Here is a 24672-nt window from a genome sequence, read left to right as displayed (position 1 = left end):
TAGATTATTTCAAGATCAGTGTTCCCTTTAGGAACCTCTTTCAGAAGGTGAAAAAATTACAAATTTCTGTTAGACTTTAAAAATTATAAATTGAAGCACATGTTTTAATATTTAAACTATTCTTGTTTATAATGTACTTAACTCATGTAGTAAATCATTATACTTCTTACGAACAACCCGAATTGGGGCAGTTTATGCTAATTCAAACATTTTTTTTTCTTATTCTGCATTCAGAACTGTGCTCTAGTATGAAGAAATTAACAAACGTGTAGAAAAGTTTTAAACGCTTAATTTTCTTTAACCATTATTATTGCAGATACAAGGGGAAAAGACACCAAATGTTAAAGTAGAACTGAACCGGTACTTCATTATGCTTAATAAGCCTTAACTAGGTGGTCCTGAAGTTCAGTTCCGCAGACCACATTAACTGCATCTGTTTTTAACTGGACTCCTGCATTTATTAAACAGGTGGTTATTTCCCAATTTCTGCCTTATTTATGTCAATCCAGAAATTCAAAAATTAGTTTGCTAAGTATTTAGGGGGAATTTAGCAAGCAGTTAGTGTTCTTTTTATTGGGTTTTAAGATATGTTTATGTTGGTCTGTTTTTATGGTCTGGTCATTTAAGCCTTTTCTTGTTAATTAGCTCACAAGTGGATGTTACAGTGCATCCGGAAAGTATTCACAGCACATCACTTTTTCCACATTTTGTTATGTTACAGCCTTATTCCAAAATGGATTAAATTCATTTGTTTCCTCAGAATTCTACACACAACACCCCATAATGACAACGTCAAAAAGGTTTACTTGAGGTTTTTGCAAATTTATTAAAAATAAAAAAACTGGGAAATCACATGTACATAAGTATTCACAGCCTTTGCTCAATACTTTGTCGATGCACCTTTGGCAGCAATTACAACCTCAAGTCTTTTTGAATATGATGCCACAAGCTTGGCACACCTATCCTTGGCCAGTTTCGCCCATTCCTCTTTGCAGCGCCTCTCAAGCTCCATCAGGTTGGATGGGAAGCGTCGGTGCACAGCCATTTTAAGATCTCTCCAGAGATGTTCAATTGGATTCAAGTCTGGGCTCTGGCTGGGCCACTCAAGGACATTCACAGAGTTGTCCTGAAGCCACTCCTTTGATATCTTGGCTGTGTGCTTAGGGTCGTTGTCCTGCTGAAAGATGAACCGTTGCCCCAGTCTGAGGTCAAGAGCGCTCTGGAGCAGGTTTTCATCCAGGATGTCTCTATACATTGCTGCAGTCATCTTTCCCTTTATCCTGACTAAAGATGAATCCTGAATAAGATACTGTAACTTGTTGCTCTGTCTTTGGCTTTCAGATAAGTTTAGGGCACCAGTAGAAAGAAAAATGAGAAGGAACTAAATCACTATTGAGCAAGATAAAAATTGAAGTGGATGAACTGGCAAAAGATTTTGAAGCAGGGCAATTAACAGAATAATCAAGAAGAGAAATACAGCAAAAGGACCTGGAGAAAAGGTCCTCTGGAGCATCAATGAAGAGAAAGGTTGAGTGGGAGAAAGAGTGTGGTGGTAAGGCAATTGGCAAAAAAAACAGTGCAATGAGAGACATGTGAATAAGGTGGACCATTAGAAAGAATCTGTTGGGAATGGAAAGCGCATACAAAGGGAAACTAGAGGGAGGGAGCAGAGATATTTGTGAAGAAATACATTAAAAATTGACTTGAAGAAGGATATTGAAAAAGAACATGGTAAAACTAACTAGAAGGACGAGAGGGAGAGCTAGAAGTTAGACTAGGGTAAGTTTGAGAAAGGCCATAACAAATATTAAAGTTATAGCAAGGGTGATGTTGTGGTACTGTGGGAAGAGTTTTTGCAGTTTTTGATTCCCAGTAGGGTTGCATTCTTTGTGGAGCCTTCAGTCTGTCTCCAGACTTAACTGGGTTTCCACATGCAGACCACATACATATGATTAAATTTGCTGTCAATTCTGAATTGGCTTATTGTGATTGCATGTATGTGTTCGTGTGCATTGGGACAGACTTGGGAAAGTAGAAAAGTAATGGAGAAGAAAAAGACAAAGTAAAAAGAGACAAATAGTGGGAACACTCGCTAGTTAGGAAAGTTATTTGAAGGTATTGGGTAACATATTAAATGGACTGGGGAAACTGGAAGCTGAAATGTGATGTTTTCATAACATATAATTTGAGAAAGCATACAGATATAAGAGATTATGATGCTAAGTGCCCAGTGACATTGGCAATATCGACTGAGCAACCAGTAGGTGAGTGACATTAAGAAAAATAAGGCTACAGGCTACTTAGAAATATAAACATTGTGAATGTCAGCTGCTGCTAAAATGGACATAAGAGACTAACATTGATTAACTGTGATTGAATCTGTGGACAGTAACCTTTGGGCACCAGGGAGCCTCTCCTCTTTCATTTTACATGTTGGAAGTCTGTTCCTGTTTTATCTCTGAGTGGGGTGGCATTAGGTGACACCTTTCAGATCATGTGTGATGTTTACATCTGTGATGGGATGCCCAGGCCACAGGGGTCCTCAGATGCCTGCAGTATCTTTGTGAATGTTCAGCAATCACCTTGAACATCTAAAATGCTCATCTTGCCCTTTATGAGGACTACAGTAGATATGCAGTATTTTTATTCTCATTTGTTTAGGGTCTGCAGTAAAGTACAGGAGTGACTGAAAAAGGATAGTTCCATCACCATTGACTGCAATAAAAGTGACTAACATTCCACCAAATCTTTGGAGGCCTGAAGGAGGACCACAGTTGGAATATTCCAAATCCCTCAAAGTTTTTTTTTTTTTTTGGTTGGTTAGAGTGTGAATGAGGGAAGGGGCTAGCTTTTTGCAGGGCTTTCTGTCTGTTTGTCTTTCTGGGTATTGGTTGCTTTTTCTAGTTGAAAGCTTTATGATGACTGCATTGTGGATGTTCCCCATTTCCATTTTGTGTTGAGGGTTAGTTTCCACCCTCCTAAATTTAGCTATAATGGTGTATCTCCTTAGCAGTTTACATTGGGTCCGGTTTGAGAAGGAAGAAAGTTAGGAAAATGCTATTGAAGTAAATAGGCATGTAGACTCCCACCTCTCCTGGAAGAGCTGAATCATTGACTGTTATATAACAAGATGATAATGGGCTCTTAAGTGGGCGGCTCACTTCATTTATAGTGGGCTGACCACTGGCTGCAGTTTTCACATCTGACCGGTATCTCCCACATATGAGGATGACAGGATATTTCTGTTATGTAGATGAATGGTAAATGGGCCATTTCATATGTCTCTTAGAGGCCTTGTCCTCAACTCATTAATCATACCGTTTTGCATGGTGCTCACTATGATCAAAAGATTTCAGATTTATGTTTGTCTTCCTAACTGTGTTCATCCTTTCAACTTCAATTTGAAGAAGAGCATATTTATCTGGTCATGAATTCTTGTTTTGGAAGCGACAGGCATTTGAGATATTAAAGAGACTGCTATTCAACAGATTGTATAGACAACTTGCTATATAAAACCCTTGCAGTACAGCAGCGTGAAAGGCTGTTATTATTATTGATTTTGTTCTGTTTGTTTTGCAATCTTTTATGCTTGGAATTAAATCCGGTATGTGCAGATACTGAGAATAATAATGATCCACAGTAAAATTCAGAATAGTGTGTCATATGATATAGCCACCGCTTAGACTTTTCTCAACTTAACAAACTACAGATTAAGCCATCAAATTGAGACATTTTCAGTTTGAGTTACATGTAACCATTGTGACTCTCAGTGACAGGAACCTCAATTGGAAGCACACTGGTGTAGCTTTTAGGTGGCCAGATTGAATTTGCCAAAAAAAAACAAACATTTAAGTGCATTCAAGGTCTGTGCAGGCACTGTAGCCCAGACTGAGTTCATTAGGTAGGTTCTAGAACCTTCCCAATCTATTTCACAGTTGTGGAGGCCAGATGCTATCACACCAGGATTGGACAAAAGGCTGAAAACAGGCCTTACTCGCATACATACACAAAACCCAGTGATAATTTGCAAGTACCACATACAGGTTATGTGAATTGGCAATTGATATTGACAAATGTTAGGGAATAACAGAAGTGGAAAGCAGATTTTATTACAGTTTGGCAGAGTTGTTTGTGTATATCAGGTGAAAATGGCACTCTGGTAGTAAATTACAGGGGGACCAGATTTTCAAAGTCCCAAACTGGGACACTTTTGTAGTAAGTATGCTCATGCATAAAGCCTATCCCTTATAATGCCTGCTTTATCTCATCATCATCTGAGAGGGCAGAGGAAAAAAACACATAGGATTGCACACAGTACTTGAAGTACAGTATAAACAAATAAATTCCGGTGCTGTAATTGTGTCTGCTTTTTGTTCTTTCCTGCAATGCTGTTCAAATATAACACAAGTTGTTAATCAAGCTAAGTTCATTCTTGGTGTTTCGTGTATGCTCTTTTAAATATATTGTATGCTTTGGCGAAGCAACGTTTGTGTCACTAAAAACTTTTATTAAATATATAGCTGTTAAAGTGGGGCATTTTGATGTTCTACAGTTATGCAGGCCTGAAAACAGGACTGTCCATGTCACCGGGACATGTGGTCCCCTTAGTAGAATATAGCATTGATGAAACAGTTCCACCATAGGGCACTTCATTTGTATCTAGATGACGTTTTCCCTGCTTGTTTTTTTTATAATTTTACAGTGGTTTTCAGTCTTTTTAACAAGTGGAATGTTTTTAGTTTGAGAATGTCTTCATGCACCAAGGGGTTTTCCATGGAGTTTCGAGCTGCTCGATTGATTAACATTTAATTGTAAAACAAAGGAACTCTGTGGGGTTTTGAGTGGCTTAATCAATTAATGATAGATAGAAGAGCCAGTTGCTTCCAGGTTTACTAGCGGTGGAACTCCACGGACCAGTGATAATTACAGCCAGCTTTTCATGGACCGGCAGTATACAATAACAAAATTACTATATTTGCCGTGCCTGCCTTTTTGTTGAGTGGCACAAAATGTCTATGGGCTGATGGTGGTTTATGTGGAAACACTGGCTTAAAGCACTGGGAGGAAGAAATGCTTGCACACTTTTAATTTCCATTTGCGATGAAGCTGCTGGGAAGACTTCATACAGTAGAAAACACATGCTGATGTTAAAGGTTTCTGCATGCACCCAGCTTGAGTTTGGATTGACTGCCAGCTCAATCGCATGTGAAAATGGCCAGTGACAGCAAATAACTTTCTGAAATCTGCTGGTGTTTCTTTAACTTGCACCAAGGATCTGTTTGCCATTGGCAGCAGCTCACGGAAGTGAAAAGAGCAAAATGTGCAAAATATACAAGTTTGTGTTACCGCTGTCAAGGTAAAATTGAAACAGTAAACTAATTTGGAATTTAAGTCAACATAAAATGTTTCTTTGTTTTATGATATACATGTTCACCGATTCACCTATACTTTTCATTGGGGGTTTTTAAATTTCAAATCTTTGTACAGCTTGATCTGTTGGAGATACAGTACCTCAATGAAAATTCAACTGTCTTGACAAATTTCTCTGAATAATAAGTGTGCCAAATTTTAAAAAAAAAAAAAAATTGGTCTAATGGGGCCCAAGACAAACGTGGGACTATTGCAATAGGTGCTTTGCACTTTCTGTGCAAACACAACTAAACACAATTTTGTTAACATTTCTTCTTATACTGTATGCAAGAGTCTATTTGTATGGAAGTTTTACGTAAACTGATTTTGCTTGGTATCCTATGGATGCAAATGAAAGAAATGTGATGTAACAAATAGTATGCCCATGTCATACCTATGCTCTTTGTATAGGCTAAAGAGAAAAAGACGGATAGATTTATTGCATTCATAAAAGCAAACTCAAACTTTTGATGAATCTGGACATTACTAGCATTTAAAAGGACAACAAACATGTATAACCTTGAAAGATAATAGTTAAGAATGTAAATGGGTCATATGCTTTAACCTCCACCTCATATACCAGCAGCTGTGGTGAAAACGTAAGGATGTCAGAGTCACGTTTTTATAATCAAGATACTTCCAAATGTGTTTACCTTAGCAGGGTGTTACAATGGGACACCCAAGTTTCATCTTGTTGATAACAAGTCAACTTTCTAATGTTTAAAATGAAGTAGTGCGGTGTCTATTGTTGCCAAATCACAGGTCCTGGGTTCAGATTCCAGCCTAGTGAGTATCTCAGTGAATATTACAACAAGTTCCACAAGAAAATACCACTCAACACAGCAAAGCTCAAAATCCTATTCACCTGCAATAATTTCTCACAATAACATTGAGTTGAGTATTAAAGATTGTACTGTGTACCACAATGGCAACTTATTGCCTGTGTCTGTGGTTGCCTTGAACATGTTTCCAGCTGTGTCTACATGTTCTTAAAGAACTCCTTTTAAAATAACAGTTGGGATTCACCATACTAATCCTCATAATTCTGAACAATTCAGTCTTGTTCTCGTCATTTCCATTTACTTAAGTTGAAAACGTACAGTTCCTTCAGTCTTTCTTCATAGCTCATACCTTGTATTCCTAGAATCCGTCTAGTTGCTCTTCTTTGCTCTTTGTCCAGTAGTGCTATGTCCATTATTGTAGTATGGATGGAGGCAAAAGCTGCACATAGTACTACAGATGAGGCCTCACACGTGCATTACATAGCTAATACTAACCTCCCTTGACTTGGGTTTCACACATTAGGCTCTATAACCTAATATCCTATCAGCCTTCTTAATTGCTACCGTACACTACCTGTATCTACAAAGTGATGCCTCCTAGGACCTTCTAATATGGTGTAGTTTGAATATTTCTCCTAAAGTCTGTGTGTGGTTTTCTTCCAGTTCTCTGATTACCCTTGCATCCGAAAAATATTCATATTGGGTTAACTGTCACCAAAATTGACCCTATATGTATGAGTGAACATTACAGTGGGCAGGTGCTCTGTAAACTCTTAGTTTTTGTCTTGAGTTCGATACTACAAAGGCTGGCTTCAGTATGCAGAAACATGTAAATGAGTCAAGTGGCTTAAGAACTGGCTTAGTGCCGAGTCACAGTTTGTTATGTAAATATAGCAAGTGACACTACATTGTCTCAACTGTTCCCTTCCATTGCTAACTTAAAGTCCCCAAAGTTTTTTGCAACTTTTATTTTCTGAAGTTGCTTTGAAAAATCAATGAAAATAGTGTTAAAATAGATAGGACCATATAACTAAATTGATGATACAATCTCTGATTATCGGATAGAACAATTTGATAAGACAAATCTGAAAGGAGTTCCATTAACAATGTTTAAAATTGTAAAGAATTGTCTATTTTGAAGATATAATGAAATAACTAAATTTAACAAATATAACATGGAAAGTGGTAGCAGAGTGGCTAGTTCTGCCCCATTCATCCAGGAGTCTGGGTTTGAGTCCAAGCCAGGGCACTGCTTATGTGGGCAGACTGCACATTCCTCCCATGCCTGTGTATCCTAGTTTTCACCTACATTACATAGAATGCTACGTTAACTAGTAACTTAAAAGTGGCCTAGTTGAGTGACAGAGTATGCATGTGATTAATTTTTTTTTCCTTTTTCTCTTTGTGTCCAATTTTAATTTATTTTGTTAAGCTGTGGCTTATAGTTAATGTACAGTATGTACAGAGCCTGTTTTCATTACCAGTATGAATTCTGTATTATATGGCTAAGGGTAACTTTCATCTATGAAACCTTGCTCCACTACCAATTTGCATATGTAAGGTAGCTTCAGAAATTAAAAATGGTACCATTACAAAGAGGCAAACACATTTTTATAAAGAATTATGAATTCCCGCAGCACGCTGTCACTGGTGTGATTCTTTCCTGGGAGAAATGCAGTGTATGATGTGTTGTAGAAGTGAAACCTCCTTTATAGTAGCATACAATGGATATATACATAAGGGTGCCCATGTACACAGGTCTAATAAGAACAAGCAGATCCCCATAAATTGACTGTCAGTCCTAACCACACTGTAATTTAGTGAAATTCTACATGTGTCATGTTTGTTACCTTACAGCTCATTTAACTAAACTGTGTGTTTAATTAGTAAAGGGTTTTAATTGAATTCTCATTTAAATTTTACGGGTAGCCTTAATAACATTGGAGCGTAAATGTCAATGGAATTTACAAATTCTTTTTTCAAAGGTTAAGGCTTTTGGAATTGTTCAGTGTGATACTTTATTTGTGCCCACTCATTTAATACTAGCCACGTTATCTGTCAAAGACAGCTAATAGAATAAATTGAAAAGTATTTGATATTTCTTGCCCTGTGTGTACCTTCAGTGCCTCTCCCCGGTATCCTCATGTGTCCAGACCTCTCTTGACCAGTGCTCCCTCTGCCAAGTGTGTTACCGTAAAGCCTGCATCTCAGACTCTGTTTTTTTGAGGCGTCTTGCTCTTCTCCTGTCTGCTTTTATACTACCCATCTTTGAAGGCAACTCTCTATGTGCCTCTTATGCCTTTACTCTTCCTTGTGTGTATCACACTTGCACACTTTCAATGGTTTCGCCAAAGCCAAACTAACCAATCACACCAAAGCCAAAATGACCAGTCAGTATGCTCTTCGTGGCTGGACACACACACAGAGTCTTTAGCATGTCATTATATAGTAGATGTGTATGGTAATTATTGTAATGAAAGTGTGCAATGCTTTTCCAAGACACATTCCCAATGATTGTCTGGTCACTCTAAAATAGAAATGTCAGCCACAGTATAAGCTTCTTTTTAAAATGAATGGAATTAGAGTCATGAAAAATGCGGTGAGGTGTTTTGTTTCAGTGGGACATCCAGCTGGGTTTAGCTGAAGAGGCAGGTTCACAAGACACAAAGACACTAAAAATGCAAATGCAAATTTTTTTCTATTTTGCTTAGAACTACATCTACTTGGAAAATACATGGCAAACAATCAGGCAGTGGCAGTGGCAATGGCAGCAGTGGTGGTAGTGGTGGTGACTCGTAAGAAGGACTGCAGAGAAACAGTTCATTATAAAAATACAGCAGCTATATACAAAATTTTCTTTAGGCAGACAGTGGGACTCAGTTTCTTGCAGATTCTTGGCACAGTGCATAAAGGGTGCTGCCACTGTGGGTACTCCAAGTGATGCTAATGGAATGTCTCTGATTTGGTAAAGGAGGGTCACAGTTTAACACCACACAAGCAACCTCAAGCAGCAAATATCACCCATTGGCGCAACACTAAACTTAAAGCTTAGAGTGAGCAATGAAAGGGTATTTCAATTAAGGTGTACACAAGGGAAAGGGCTTCAACCATCATTTTTCATAGGCAATCTCTGCTATATCCATACCCTGAAGTGGTTCTTTCCAGCATTCCTGGAGTCCAAAAGGGTTGCATCATTAGTTCAGAACCTGAAGGGGGATCATTCTCTCATGTCCGGTATTTTTGGTATGCTTACGGTCCAATGGGATTAGTGGTGTTCTTAGATGGGGCAGACTGTCTCAGATATCAGTGGAGTCCAAAGAGCTGTCTCTGCTATCCCTGCAGCATAAGGTGGGTATCTATAGTATTTCTGAGAAAGGGAAGGTGTGTTTATATAGTTCTTGGAGCTCAAAGGGCTTCATATTTTGTGTACATGGGATCTACAGTCACACTGGAGCTTATGGTAGAAAGGCAGGGTCTAGAGTGTCCTTGGAGCCCAAGGGAGATGTGTCAAAGGGATCAAAATGGGTCAGCTCCTGTATTTCTGAAAGATTAGCATACTATTTCTGTCATTTCTTGAAACTGAGGGGGTGATGTTCAGTGTCTCTGTAGCCAGAAGGACCTATTCCTGATATTCCTGGCAGCTCTCTATGGTGTCTCTGATGCATTGATACGCTTCTCTCTTCACACATGACAGCAGGAGGCAGAGAGACTCTGTAACTGTGAAGTAGCTTGGATTCTATGGCATTACATCTTCACTGTATGCTATCTGGCTGAGAGCCAGACACCTTCTAGAAAGGGCATCTGCCCCAAGTTATATCAGTGAAAGAAAAAGACAGAGAGACTGCTGAAATCCTTAGGGCTACTTTGATAAAACCAAAATGAAGAAAAAGTAGCAGCAAGGAAACGCCATAATTTTGGGAAGTTGAGCAGACAGTCTCTTGGTTCTCTGTGTCCCTCTGCCAGTGCATATTTATGTGACCAGCCTGGCGTCCCAGCTGGCTGGAACCTTGTGAGACCCCACTGATATAAGATGACACCTGTTGCTTCAGTGTGGCTTTAGCACCTGTCCATTTCCGCCACCTGCTGCAGAAGCAGAGAGAGCAAGCGCAGCTTTGGAAAGGAGGCCTTCATCCACTCTGCTTCAATTCATCCTCTTCTTATGGTTAATGGCCACATCAGCCACGCTGCTGCAGCACACAGCTCTTAGGTGGTAGGCAATAAGAAAAAGAGACAAAGCTGGGTGGATGCAGGCTCAGTGGCAAACTTATAAGTATTCAGCAGAGCTGTCCAAGGTCAGATCCCTGCCAAAAGAAGACAGAAAGACACAGGTTACTAGAAGGGAGTTATAGCTCCAAAGGTGCCACAGCACTCTGAGGTTTAAAATGCAATTCTGATGCCACAATAAATCTTGAATATTTGGCAGTTGACAAAAACTACTGTATACCTCAGTACCAATTTAGTCTCTGCTCTTTTTAATGTTAGTATAACTAAGATAAGCCATGCACAGCACATCTGTCAGAGCCAGATCATTCTAGCTGGCACTGAACAGAGGTCATTTATACTGTGTGTTTTTGCAGACTTGTTTGAACTAAGTCCACTCCAGATGCTGTATTGTTTAGATGGCATTGGCAACATGTCTAGTTGTTTTTCTGATGTAAAAAGAAATAAACATGATTTGCTCTAGTTCACTGTTTACACACTTCAGCAACTAAGCACATGTTTTAAACCCTTTTCAGGAAATTATCTTTTAAAAATGTGTACAAATCTATTAATGTCTGCCGTGACTTTACTACAAGTACATGTGCAACAAGATGGAGACGCCTGAGCTAGACAATAGGCTGAGAAATGGATAATATTATGACAAAAAATTAAAGTAGCAAAGACAGGCAACCGCTTACAGAATGAGGAAACACTTTTGTGAAAAAAGGCCATTTATCTGCCCTTTTGAGAGCGCCTCTGTTCCTATTTACTTATTTTGAGATTTGAAGGAGTTCAATGTGCTAATTTTAGGGTAATTGGATTTGTGCATTTAAAATTCTCCTTGTATAGAAAATTAAGCAACAATGTGCTGTCAAGCTCACTGATCAGTTATTTAAGCTCCTTGGTGGAAAAAAGTAAATTTTAGCCCCATAAAGATCCTCAAGGAACAATAGAAAAGAAGCTTAATGATTAAGCAATATGGTGCTTTCAACTAATGCAATGTTGACAAAGGCCTGACAATAACGGACATATATAATTTTTTTATATTCCTTTAAACAGTATAATATTTTATATCTTATTTACACTGTAGAATGGTAGACTGGTTAGGATTCTTCCACCAAATTAAGATGAGAGAGCTAATTGTGCAAAAAAGGTTATCATTATGCGCAGCTCATAGCGGAATGGTATTCCATCTGGTATTACACTGAAGTTGAGATTCTATGTTAACTCTCTAAATTAATTTGACAATTATGTAAAGATAATCCAGTAATATATGATTTGAGGTCACAGTGGAAACAAGTCAGCAAAACATATGCATGCTTGAAGGAATTTCCTCATGTCTAAGGTGAAATTCTGGGTAGATTTTGACAGTCTATTAAGGATTGCATTAGTCTCTTCATAGACAACTAGGGGGCTTTGTCCCCTGCTCGCTTCGCTTGCCCACCCCCTACCCCCCAGGCGAGCTATCTGCCAGCCACTTCGCGTCTCTGCCGCTCGCGTTGCTTCAAACATTTAAAAGTCTGTATAGCAGCTGTCCTTTTGTCTCAATGCCTTGTCTCGTAGGACGTTAAGGTGTCTCCGAGAAAATCACGTCTCGTCTCCTTCCAAGCTTTCCAAGATTATTTTTTATAATAGAGAGATATGCTGAATGTAAATTTTTGAACTGTGTTAACTCACGTCAGACACAGAAGGGTATTCTACCCATGGGTGATTTCTGTTAATTCAGAAGTTTGAAGTTGCTTTAGGTGTCTTTTTCAATCATACTTCTGCTTTTGTACAGTATTTATAATTCTTCATACAAAGCAATATTTTATAACATCCATCCATCCATCCATTTTCCAACCCGCTGAATCCAAACACAGGGTCACGGGGGTCTGCTGGAGCCAATCCCAGCCAACACAGGGCACAAGGCAGGAACCAATCCAGGGCAGGGTGCCAACCCACCACAGTATTTTATAACATCTATGGAAAAATATACTTTAACTAACCTCCCTGCTATCAGCCTTATTTATTCTGGTAATAATGTCAAAAAATATTATTGTTTCTTCTCTTCCAAAATTCAACAGGTTTTTCCAAGAGCTCTAGCAATTTTATGAGTTTCACTGTCCTTATATATACACACCAGAAGTTTACTGTATATAAATATGACAATGATAATTCTATATATAATATGTATAAAAGAAAATATTTTGACAGGGCCAAAGTTTTGACTTCACATTTTGATAGATAGATAGATGGGATTAATAAAGTATCTATCTAAGGGGAAATTCACACATTTAAAAAATAAGATTTAAAAATAATAATTATAATAATAACAATTATATAGTGCTTTTCTAATGTACTCAAAGTGTTTTACATAGACAGTGGGGAACCACTTCAACCATCACCAGTGTGTAGCATCCTCCTGGATTATGCGTTGCAGCCATTCTGGCACCTTTATGCTTAATGCACATTAGCTAGTAGGTGTGGAAGGAGTGAGAAAGACAGTTAGCCAACAAGGGACAGGGGATGATTAGGGGGTCAGAATGACCAGGCTGTGGTGAGCAATTTAGCCAAGACATCACAAAACACCGTACTCTCTTTGAAAAATGCCCAGGGGTCTTTTATAACCATAGAGTGTCAAGACCTTGGTTTTACATCTCTTATGAGCACAGTGTCCCCACTGCAGCACTAGGGCATTGGAATCTACATCCACACCACAGATTAAGTGTCACCTGCAGGCCTTACCAACACCCAAGCTTCTTCTAGATGGTCTTCCATCCAAGTACTGATCAGGCCCAAACGGGCTTAGCTTCAGGTGGATTACTTGTTTGGAAATGCAGGTGATATGGCCGAATGGCATTTAGATGCTTTAGACATCTCTGGACATGATTTGATCACCTTTGGAGGGATCTTTGTGTGTGTCTGCCTATAAATGCTGGCTCAGCAGAAACAGACCTTGAAACAATACTGCCACAGTGTAGGACATTAAGATGCCCAGGTGGCCAATACTCTGGCAATGTCATTGCTAGCAACAACAGGCCACCATTAACAGGATGCATAATGTCCCAATATTGTGCATGGAGCTCTGGAGACAATGTGTAGCAGCAGGGAGACATATTAATGTAATATAGGTCCTACTGCTCCCCCACTGTGGTGGGAAGATATCTGGGGGATTGCTTAAATCATTAGCAGGAAATCTGAAGATCAGGACAGAAGTAATACCTTAGCTACTTAGGGGCATTCTGACAGGCTGACTTCAACAGTTCACTAGTCGTTTCCTGACCCTGTAAAATGGTACTTGGATTTTCCTTGGAGTAGTCTATGGGGCTTAAAAGCTCCCCTCTGAGTATACATCAGTTGTACTTAGACTCAGAAGGCTAAATGGTGGTAGGCGGATGTGGAGGAGGAAGAGTGAGAAAAGACAGAAGAGGTAAAGCTGAGTTGGTAAGTATAGTAGAAGGACTGAGCCTATTTAGCCCAGAGTGGCCTACGTTTTGGTGGTTTTTACTTTTTAATTTGTATCCATGCTTGTTTGTATTTTTAAACAAGCACTTCACACTCTTATACACAGTATGTAAGTCAACAACTGTTTGCTTTTTTAATTGATTCCGTACATGTCTGATTGTGGATAGTGACTCACAACTGTCTATGTTTTATCTCTAATCTCATTTTGTGAAAATATCTAACAGTCGTCCTTTCAACAAATGAAGTTTTGCACCTGCTTATTCCGAGTTTCATTTTCCAAATGCCTAATACAGTAGATATCAAAATGATGCACTTATTAAAATATCATCTTTTGTTAATGTGAAGGCTGAAATCAAGACAATAATGTCAGACCTTATTTCACCTTTAAGGTTTTGTATTTAATAATATTTAATGAAAAAATAATTTAGGAAAATAATTGTAAACTTTTCAAAAACTTAAAGATATTCAATGTATTTCCAGTTCTGAATTGTGTCTATATTGATTTTAGAGATTCTGCTCATTGGAATATCTGTTATCTAATTTAGTCTTAACTTCACATTAAATTGTTGGTTACTTTGTAATCTGAATCACTTATACAAGTTGTAAAAGCAGCAGCCCCAGTGTGGACCCAGTGGGACAAAATGTCTGATATCTCCTAAGTAGTTTAAAAAAAAAAAAAAAAACTTGCTGTGTGTGTTTGAGACAATGCTGTGTCTATTTGGGTGTCACACCATGAATCACTACTGAGATTGTTTCATAATTAATCACTTAGAAAGGTACTTTGTCAATTTTTTTTGGGAAGTCAAGGGAGGTAATGCAATGCATGATCTTCAAATCAAATGTCTTTTTTTGTTTCCTCATAAAATGTCAGCGTGTTTGCATTACTAAAATGCGATTTTCATTCCCTAAAGACTTGGTAATAACTCTTTAAAACACATGTACTGGATAATTCATTTTTGATTATTTTTTTTAAGTGAGTCTGGTTTTGCATGTAATTACTATGACTGCTAAAGAATTTTACTTTAAGCAACACATTCCTATTTCACACACCTAAGCATACATACTTGAAAATGATATTTACATCTGTAGGAAGATGAAGCCAGTCCAAGCAACAGCACATGCAAGACCTTAATGAGCCTCTGCCTGACATACTTCTACACAAACCCACACTTCTATTAATCACTTAGCCTACTTTGCATGCTTTGTGGGAAGAATCCAGAGTGCCCAGGGTGAAAGTGCAAACTGCACCTGAATAGTGGCTCTGAAAGAAGTAAAACCTGGAAAGACACATTACAAACCTCTGTGCCAGCAAGTGACGACACTACATTTTAATCATACACTAAAGAAAATGATTCTTCTCACTCCTCTAGCAATTAGCTTTACAGTTGATTCCTCCTTGTAATTATTATAGTGTGAATAGTTTATCATTTAATTTGCTAAGGTTTTCGAAGCTCATACCTTGGGAATACAAAGCCCAGGCTCTTCCATAATTTTGGTGTTAAACACTTAGCTGTAGGAGGTAGAGACTTTTGTTACAGGGCACCACAACTGTGCCATGCTCTACCTTCATATCGGAGTACTGCTCCATCAATATCAGCATGTAAAATGAGCTCAAAGACCCTGTATTTTAAGAACAACGTACTCTTAAGAGCAAACAGGACAGCTGTTGATATGTTGCATTATCTGTTATGTTGAATGTTTGTCTAGATTTTCACAGAAGTTATCATACTATCAAATTATTCAACAGAATCGTGTCGGGAAACACTCCTGGGACTCCTTTACACCTTCAGCCATTTGCCTTTAAAATACCTCACTTTGACTGCTGTTTTATTAGACAAGGCAGACATTTTTATTTGTTCTTTTTTGCAATTCTGTGTGTCTGTTTGAGGGACGTGCTTGGTGTTTGTTATACAATTTCTTGAGCTTCAGTAAAAAGTTAAATTTCCCCATTTGGGACATATAAATTACTATCTATAGGGTCTTTCTAATGTCCAATTTCAGCCTTTTCAAGCAAACTCTCTTAGCTGTTATATAAGGCTTTATAACAAATAGGAAGTGGGCCACTACAAACCAGCCGTGTGTGACCTTGAGAAAATTATTTAGCCTGCTTGTAATCCAGTTATAACAAATATATCTTTATAAGTGTACCATATTTTATACTGTATATACAATAATAGTAATAATAATAAATTATAAAGAACTCCGAAATCTGGGACACTCTTCTAGGCACTGCAGCCTGATAAGGAAGGGGCTGTGCAGCAAGCTGGCTCAGTTCCACCACATTCAAAATTTAAACAATATGCAATGTTTGATAATTCTTTCACTAATTTCAAATTACAGTAAAGTTTTTGTTTTTCTGTCCTCAACTGATTTAGCCATCTCAAGCATTTAAAATATGTTATCTGGTTTTAATTGTTTTTTCTTTACAATGATTAATATTTGAAAATGTTATGCCTCAGTCTTGGCCAACCATCAGTAAATGGTGCTACAGTATATAAATATATCTAGATGGTTTATTTTTCATATTTTATCTGAATAAAAATGAAAAAAATAAAATCTTTAGTGCTATTTACCTAATGATAGAACTGCTACGTGCAGAACTGAAAGAGGGTGTACTTACTTTTTCACAGCAGAATGATAATTTGTAACTGCTGTCTGTGCTTTCTAATGCTTGCAATGTCAGTTACTGGTTTTCAGTTTGTCATTGACCTTTTAAGGTGTTACTTCCCCTTTTCTGTTCTGTATGCGTTCACAGATTTTGTGTCATTTGTAAGAAGCATTTCTAGCAGGGCACATTTATTTGCAGTCCATCCTTTTTCTACATCCATTCATTCTAGTTCAGGGTTGGGTGTGGAGCAGATCCATTCCCGGCAGCACAGGCATGCTCATATACAGTAGCCAAACTCAATCGTTTATGGTCAGTTTAGAGTCACCAACCCAGATTTACATATTTACAAGACCAGGCCTGTATTCAAGCAGAGTCTTCACACGATCAGAAAAATCTCAAAAGGTCTTATACTTTAGCAAATGACTGTCCCCTTTTACCAAATCTAATTTGCCTTTGTAGTGCACAAGTCATTATTCCCTACCTTTACATTATATTTCAATTACGTTTGGGGAAGTATCAGTCAGACAGAAGAAGTGAGACCATAACCCCACAATACTCATCCCCTCTTGCAGATTTAAAAAGTGAATGTACTACCCTGTAGAGGTTGCAGTACTTTCACACTTCCCGTATCACTCTTCCCGTATTACTATTACTGTTGGAAGCCTACATAACATAACCTCAAACTCGCCAAATCCAAGTCAGATTTTCAGGAGGAGTCTATACAAGCAGCACTGGCTGCAAGGCAGGAAACAACCATGTACAAGGTGCCTGTCTATCACAGGGTCCACGCACTCCCACATCGGGGTCACTTTGGAAATGCCAGTTAACCTAACCTGCAAGGATATGGAAGGAAAATGTATGCAGACGTAATAAGAATATGCAAACTACACACAAACATTCCCCTGACCGGGGATGTAAATCTGGCATGCATAATCCATGAAGTGGCAGCACCCAGGAATTTACCTATATTCAAAAATGCAGTGATATTAAAAAAATGTGAATAAACCATTACAAAATAAACCATTTTAAATTGTAACACTCTCTAAGGGGGCATTCTAAATGACAGATAGCTGAAACTGAAATATAAATTCATACAAATGGGACAAATTCTCAAAATAATTTATTTCAATATGAACTTGAAAAACCATCAACATCCATCTGCCTTTTTGGGGTACTCTTTCCTGCACCTCTGCTCTAATAGAGACTATTTTAATATGGATGATAACTGACAAATGTTGCTTATATGTTTAAAGAAAATGTGTTTATACATGGATGTACAAAAGTGCAATTTGTATTCATGTAAATTTCCATCCTCTTATTTCCCGAACCTGTTTAATCCAGTTCAGAGGCATGTGGATCTGAGCAGTCTCAATAGACATCCTAAACCATGGACAAAACTCTAGTTCACTGCAGGTTACACTCATACACACACCCAGACACCTGAACTCTTACACACCAGACTGATTTACAGCCGGCAGTCAACGTAACATACACATTAATGAACTGTGAGGTTATAACCAGAGGATATGGAGAAAACCCCACAGAAACATGTGAAAAAGACGCATATTCCAACAGACAGTGACTAGGACCTGTGAGGCATCAGCACTAACTACTGTGCTTTCCATCTTTACTTGATTATGTGATTCTTACCTAACTGCAGTTCTATGCTGTTAATGTTGAATTATGACCTTTATAAAAATATGGCTGAAATTTTTTGAAAATATTTTAAATATCTTCTAGAGCAGGAGTTCTCAAGTTCAGTTCTGCGGTACTGTTGTGGCTGCAGGGTTTTCATTTCAACCATTTTCACAAATAAATGGTTCAGTCATACTTCTATAAATCATCTAATTGTTTAACTAGTCTGCTTATTTTGCTTTCAGAAATGTGTAATAGTGCATTTACATGTAAACCAAAGTCAGAAATGTGCATTTTTTAACACCTTTAAATGTTAACTTTCTTTTCCATTTTTTTTAATTCACTATTAAGACATTTTACTCCCTAATTGTATCAAAATACTGACAGTTATAGCGATGAGCAGTATAGACATGGATGCAAATGACACTGAATACAAAAGGGAAGCAGCTACTTAAGTATAAACTTTTTAAGAAATTAATAAGCAAAGGTTTAAATGAGCAGGACATAAAAACAACAAATTTTAAAAAGAAAGAAAAAACAATAATTAATGTCACATACACACATGCTTGCTACAGTCTCCTAAAAATTTAGCAGACTCATTTCTTTTTTTATTTCTGGATTAACACAAAAAAAGCAGAAACCAGAAAATAATAACTTGTTTAATAAAGGTAGGAGTCAGTTTACATATCAATATGGTTGGGGTGAACGCCTGAAGTTAAGGTGGTCCGCAGGACTGAATTTGAGGATTAGTTAAGCCTTTTGTTACTAAATAGCATGCAAATGAATGTAGTTTTGAAGTAGCGGCTGTGCTTTAACTTTCAGTGTCATTTGCGCCTTTGTCTGCATTGCTTCTCACTAATTGTCAGTATTTGCCTACAATTTAAGGAATAAAATCCACAAAAATAAGATGAATTGAACTAAAAATGGTAAAAGAAACTTTAGTGTTTAAAACTATGACAAAGAAAACAAATTTCTACATTTTTTCGTAAATGTAAATATCATACTAAAGCTCTTTTGAAAGAGAATAACAAAAGAAAGAAGACCAGCTGAACAATTAGATTGATGAAACATAAGAGTGACCCACTGAAACTGGTTAGAATGAAAGCCACAGTGGTACACTAAGATTGAACGTGAGAACCCCTGTTCTAGTTATTCCGTTAGAGGTGATGCTAGCATTCACAATTAAAAATAAACTGAGTTTCAATAACTCTAGTATTCTTCAATTAAGGATTTTTTTCTTTATTTCTTAGTTTAAAATATTGCAGTTGCTATTATATATCCACACACACAAAATAACAGGGTCATTTTTACAGGGTATTTTATGTCATTAGTACCAGTCCAATATACCAAAATAAGTTTGCTTCTCTTAATCTTAGTTTAATTTTATCATATGATGCTAATACCAGTAAACATGTTCAACAAAATCTATACACAATCCCTTTACATTTCTTTCCAGTCTTTCAAGCTACAAAGTTATGGCCCGCAAAATTGAAAAAGAAATCCTAAGCTGATCTTGTTAAAGACCAACTTATTTCCAGTTAAGTCCCAACTTTGTCCCATTCAACCTCAAAAAAATGATTAACACCAGCTCAGCCGACAAAAACCTAAACATGCAATTTGCCAGTTTTTTTGCTCCAAGATGGATATCAGTAGTTTTCCAAAAGCATGATTAATTTATGATCACTGCATTTTATCTCTCTCTCAAACTGCCACCTTATCGTGGTGGAGGGGTTTGCTCCAATGATCCTAGGAGCTCTGTTGTCCGGGGCTTTATGCCACTGGTAGGGCCACCCAAGGCAAACTGGTCCTAGGTGAGGGATGAGACAAAGTGTGGTTCAACAGACCTTCTATGATGAATAAAAATTTGGACGGTGTTTTCCCTCACCCGGACGCGGGTCACCAGGGCCCCCCTCTGGAGCCAGGCCTGGAGGTGGGGCTCAGTGGCGAGCGCCTGGTGGCCAGGCTTGCACCCATGGGGCTCAGCCGGGCACAGCCCGAAGAGGCAACGTGGGCCCACCTTCCCATGGGCTCACCACCTATGGGAGGGGCCAAGGAGGTCGGGTGCAGTGTGAGTTGGGTGGTGACCGAAGGTGGGGACCTTGGTAGTCCAATCCTCGGCTACAGAAGCTGGCTCTTGGGACATGGAATGTCACCTCTCTGAAGGGGAAGGAGCCTGAGCTAGTGCGCAAGGTTGAGAGGTTCCGGCTAGATATAATTGGGCTCACCTCGACGCACAGCTTGGACTCTGGAACCAATCTCCTTGAGAGGGGCTGGACTCTACCACTCTGGAGTTGCCCCTGGTGAGAGGCTCCGAGCGGGTGTGGGCATACTTAATTCCCCCCGACTTGGAGCCTGTACATTGGAGTTTACCCCGGTGGACAAGAGGGTAGCCTCCCTCCGCCTTCGGGTGGGGGGACGGGTCCTAACTGCTGTTTGTGCGTATGCACCGAACAGCAATTTTGAGTACCCACCCTTTTTGGAGTCCATTGAGGGGGTGCTAGAGGGCATACCTTCTGGGGACTTCCTCGTAATGCTGGGAGACTTCAATGCTCACATGGGCAATGACAGTGAGACCTGGAAGGGCGTGATTGGGAGAAATGGCCCCCCCCGATCTGAACCCAAGTGGTGTTTTGTTATTGGACTTCTGTGCTCTTCACGGATTGTCCATAACAAACACCATGTTCAAGCATAGGGGTGTTCATATGTGCACTTGGCACCAGGAAACCTTAGGCCTCAGTTCGATGATCAGCTTTGTGGTCGTGTTGTCGAACTTGCGGCCACATGTCTTGGACACTCGGGTGAAGAGAGGGGCGGAGCTGTCAACTGATCACCACCTGGTGGTGAGTTGGCTTCGATGGTGGGGGAGGATGCCGGTCAGGCCTGGTAGGCCCAAATGTGTTGTGAGGCCCTGCTGGGAAGAACTTCGACCATGTCCCGAGGGAGGTGGGGGACATTGAGTCCGAATGGGCCATGTTCCGTGCCTCTATTGTTGAGGCGGCTGACCGGAGCTGTGGCCGTAAGGCAGTCGGTGCCTGTCGTGGCGGCAATCCCCGAACCCGTTGGTGGACACTGGCGGTGAGGGATGCTGTCAAGCTGAAGAAGGAGTCCTACTGGTCCCTTTTGTCCTGTGGGACTCTGGAGGCAGCAAATAGGTACCGGCAGGCCAAGCAGAATGCGGCTTCGGTGGTTGCAGAGGCAAAAACTCGGGCATGGGAGGAGTTTGGGGAGGCCATAGAGAACGACTTTTGGACGGCTTCGAGGAGATTCTGGTCCACCGTCCGGCGTCTCAGGAAGGGGAAGCAGTGCAGTGTCAACACTGTATATGGTGGGGATGGTGCGCTGCTGACCTTGACTCGGGATGTTGTGGGTCGGTGGGGGGAGTACTTCGAAGACCTCCTCAATCCCACTAACATGCCTTCCAATGAGGAAGCAGAGCCTGGGGACTTGGAGGTGGGCTCCCCCATCTCTGGGACTGAGGTCACCGAGGTGGTCAAAAAAACTCCTTGATGGCAGGGCCCCGGGGATGGATGAGATACGTCCGGAATTCCTCAAGGCTCTGAATGTTGTAGGGCTGTCTTGGTTGACACGTCTCTGCAACATCGCATGGACATTAGGGACAGTGCCTCTGGATTGGTAGACCGGGGTGGTGGTCCCCCTCTTTAAGAAGGGGGACTGGAGGGTGTATTCCAACTACAGAGGGATCATACTCCTCAGCCTCCCTGGAAAAGTCTATTCGGGGGTTCTGGAGAGGAGGTTCCGTCGGATAGTCGAACCTCGGATTCAGGAGGAACAGTGTGGTTTTCGTCCTGGTCGCAGAACAGTGGACCAGAGCTCTACACCCTTAGCAGAGTCCTGGAGGGTGCATGGGAGTTCGTCCCAACTCATCTACATGTGTTTTGTGGACTTGGAAAAGGCGTTGAACCGTTCACGAGCGAGGGAAGAATGGAGCAGGAGATCGACTGGCGGATTGGTGCGGCGTCCGCAGTGATGCGGGCTCTGCATCGGTCTGTCATGGTGAAAAAGGAGCCGAGCTGTAAGGCAAAGCTCTCAGCTTACCAGTCGATCTATGTTCCTGCCCTCACCTATGGTCATGAGCTATGGGTAGTGACCAAAAGAACGAGATCGCGAATACAAGCGGCTGAAATGAGTTTCCTCCGCAGGGTGTCTGGGCTCTCCCTTAAAGATAGGGTGAGAAGCTCAGTCATCCGGGAGGGTCTCAGAGTAGAGCTGCTGCTCCTTCGCATCGAGAGGAGTCAGATGAGGTGGCTCGGGCATCTGATCAGGATGCCTCCCTGGTGAGGTGTTCCAGGCACGTCCAACCGGGAGGAGGCCCTGGGGAAGACCCAGGACACGCTGGAGGGATTATGTCTCCTGGCTGGCCTGAGAACACCTTGGGATTCTCCCGGAAGAGCTAGAAGAAGTGGCCAGGGAGAGGGAAGTCTGGGCATCTCTGCTCAAGCTGCTGCCCCCCACGACCCGACCTCGGATAAGCGGAAGAGGATGGATGGATGGATGCATTTTATCCATCATGATTACAAGGCTGTGAATCTAAAGTATACATGTAAATCGTTTACTTATAATGTGTTCATTACAGTTAATTAAATGGAAGCATGGTGGTACTATGGGAAAATGATTAACCTAAAATACACACATTTGAGAAGTCCCGGTACGAGTAGTAGTATTACTAGTAGTATCATGTGTACAGAGTACAGTAAAATGATTACTGGATCTTGTCTTGTGCCTAATTCTGCCAGGATAAGCACCACCTTCCCGAAACCCTGATTAGAATAAACAATGTATAAAATAAATGGATGGATAAATTAAAAATTGAGTTAGTTTTAATTAAAGAAGAATTAAACAACTTTTTATTTGTATTAAATTATGATCTGATTTCATTGCTGCCCTGCTATTTAAATGTAAATTCCTTTATATTTTGTTTCAAATAACTGAGCCTTAATTATACACTCTTGGCAAATACCATGCTGAAAAAGACCATCTCAATTTGTACTTTTTACTTTTAAAATTAAAAGGTCTTTATTTAACAAACATTACAAACTAATTAACTAATAGTCTTTTGTTAGCAAAAATCTAGCAAATATAGCACAAGCTTTGACAATCTTCTCTTGGTATTTATCACATCATGCATAGAATATCAGCCTGTTAATATATGAGGTCTCAGGTAACATTTATTTATAGGTTATCGTGTGAATAGTACAAGCTGATACGTATCAATCAAATAAGGCAGCGTTAATCAAAATCAGGATCTATAAATGATACGCAAAAACACATTACGTCACAAGTTACTGGATTAAGCAAGATGCAAAGCAGTTCTTTTCAGCCTTGCAAATGTGAGATTTGTGGTAAACTTTGGTGTTCCATTGTGAATGTATTATATAGTGATGTTAAATTAACCATTTAGGGCAACATAAAACAATTTTTTTTTCTTTCTGTAGAATTCCAGTAATAATCACTTTTCCAGAAGCACCAAGATCAGCTTGGTTATGCCTTCAACAAGACTGATAATGTCGTTCTCGTTGTCACTGCTGGATTTCAGCCCAGAATGTAGTTGTAGTCAACACTTGCTTTAGTTTTTTATTTTTTAAGTGTAATAGTTTTGTTTGGGACCATTGATGTTCTGAATGTATTGAGCTGTACTTATAGTATGTTTGTATAATAGCATTCAACAAAACCTTTTACATTTCCGAAAAACTATTCAGAACTAATAGTTGAGATGCATGTGCAGCATAATGCAATACCAAAGAAAACATCAGAACTATCACAAGTATCAAACAATTTGTATAGTAATTCTCTCCAAGAGGGTAAATACTCAAATATCTTTTTGCTTATATTTGATTTATAAATGAACAAGTAATGCCCTCTTTAGCATTGTTGCCAGTACAGGTAATATAAACCTTCATGGAGTTAGAAGAAAAGTGGCATCATGTAACTATAGTGACTAATAATTCTACCTTTGCAATTTTAGAATAGCATTGTTCGAGATGCCAAGGTAGGCAGGTTGGCAGAAACATTCTTCTAAAAGTAAATAGAACATAAATCTATTGACACACAATGGGCTGACTAGAACAGCTCATGATGGACATGAGATGGGCCTGGAGAGGTGTTAGGAAATTGAGTTTCTGCAAATTAATGCTCCAGTTTCCCAAGACACTGCAGTGCACAAAGTGAACTCAGAAGATGAATGAATCTTTGATGTTTTTGGGAAGAAAATTTTGGTGGAAGTACATGGACCTGGGAGAAAGACACTGTCTGAAGGGGCACAGACATCCTAAGAAGTGATGCAGAGGTGAGTGAGTGAGAGTAAGAAACGATCAAGCATGTAGTTAAAGAGTAGAACATACGAGACCTGCATATAGCCATTGGCCTGGGTACATGGCCACTGGTAATCTTGGGAAGGACCCTGGCTCGAGTCGACCCATGTAGTTAAATAAAGTGAACACGCAACATTAATAAAAAAAAAGAAATCAAGGAACCATGGAAGATTAGAGCTGCTACAGTGGTGTTAAATGGAAGATTTCGAAGGAGATGGCCTCCAGTAAACCTTGCATCAGGGAGTGAAGGAGAGAGAGACCA

At 39.6% G+C, this 24672-nt stretch overlaps 1 protein-coding gene and 1 long non-coding RNA gene across 2 annotated transcripts in view; one reads left to right on the top strand and one right to left on the bottom strand.

Moving 5' to 3' along the window:
* Nucleotides 1-1400: 1400 nt before the first annotated feature.
* The window catches only part of LOC114646235 (uncharacterized), a 54270-nt gene continuing 30998 nt past the window's right edge, over nucleotides 1401-24672 (top strand). The window contains exon 1 of the long non-coding RNA XR_007934095.1: nucleotides 1401-1527. This is a non-coding gene — a long non-coding RNA (uncharacterized LOC114646235). The remainder of the gene's footprint in view (nucleotides 1528-24672) is intronic.
* Nucleotides 8871-24672, bottom strand: part of creb3l1 (cAMP responsive element binding protein 3-like 1) — a 39671-nt gene continuing 23869 nt past the window's right edge. The window contains exon 12 of the mRNA XM_028794327.2: nucleotides 8871-10492. Coding sequence (XP_028650160.1) covers nucleotides 10456-10492 — 37 coding nt within the window. The 3' untranslated portion in view covers nucleotides 8871-10455. The remainder of the gene's footprint in view (nucleotides 10493-24672) is intronic.

This window comes from Erpetoichthys calabaricus, chromosome 2 (assembly GCF_900747795.2).
Source record: "Erpetoichthys calabaricus chromosome 2, fErpCal1.3, whole genome shotgun sequence".
Classification (NCBI taxonomy): Eukaryota; Metazoa; Chordata; class Cladistia; order Polypteriformes; family Polypteridae; genus Erpetoichthys; species Erpetoichthys calabaricus.
Note: the sequence above shows the minus strand (reverse complement) of the source record. Positions and strands in the feature narration are given on the sequence as shown.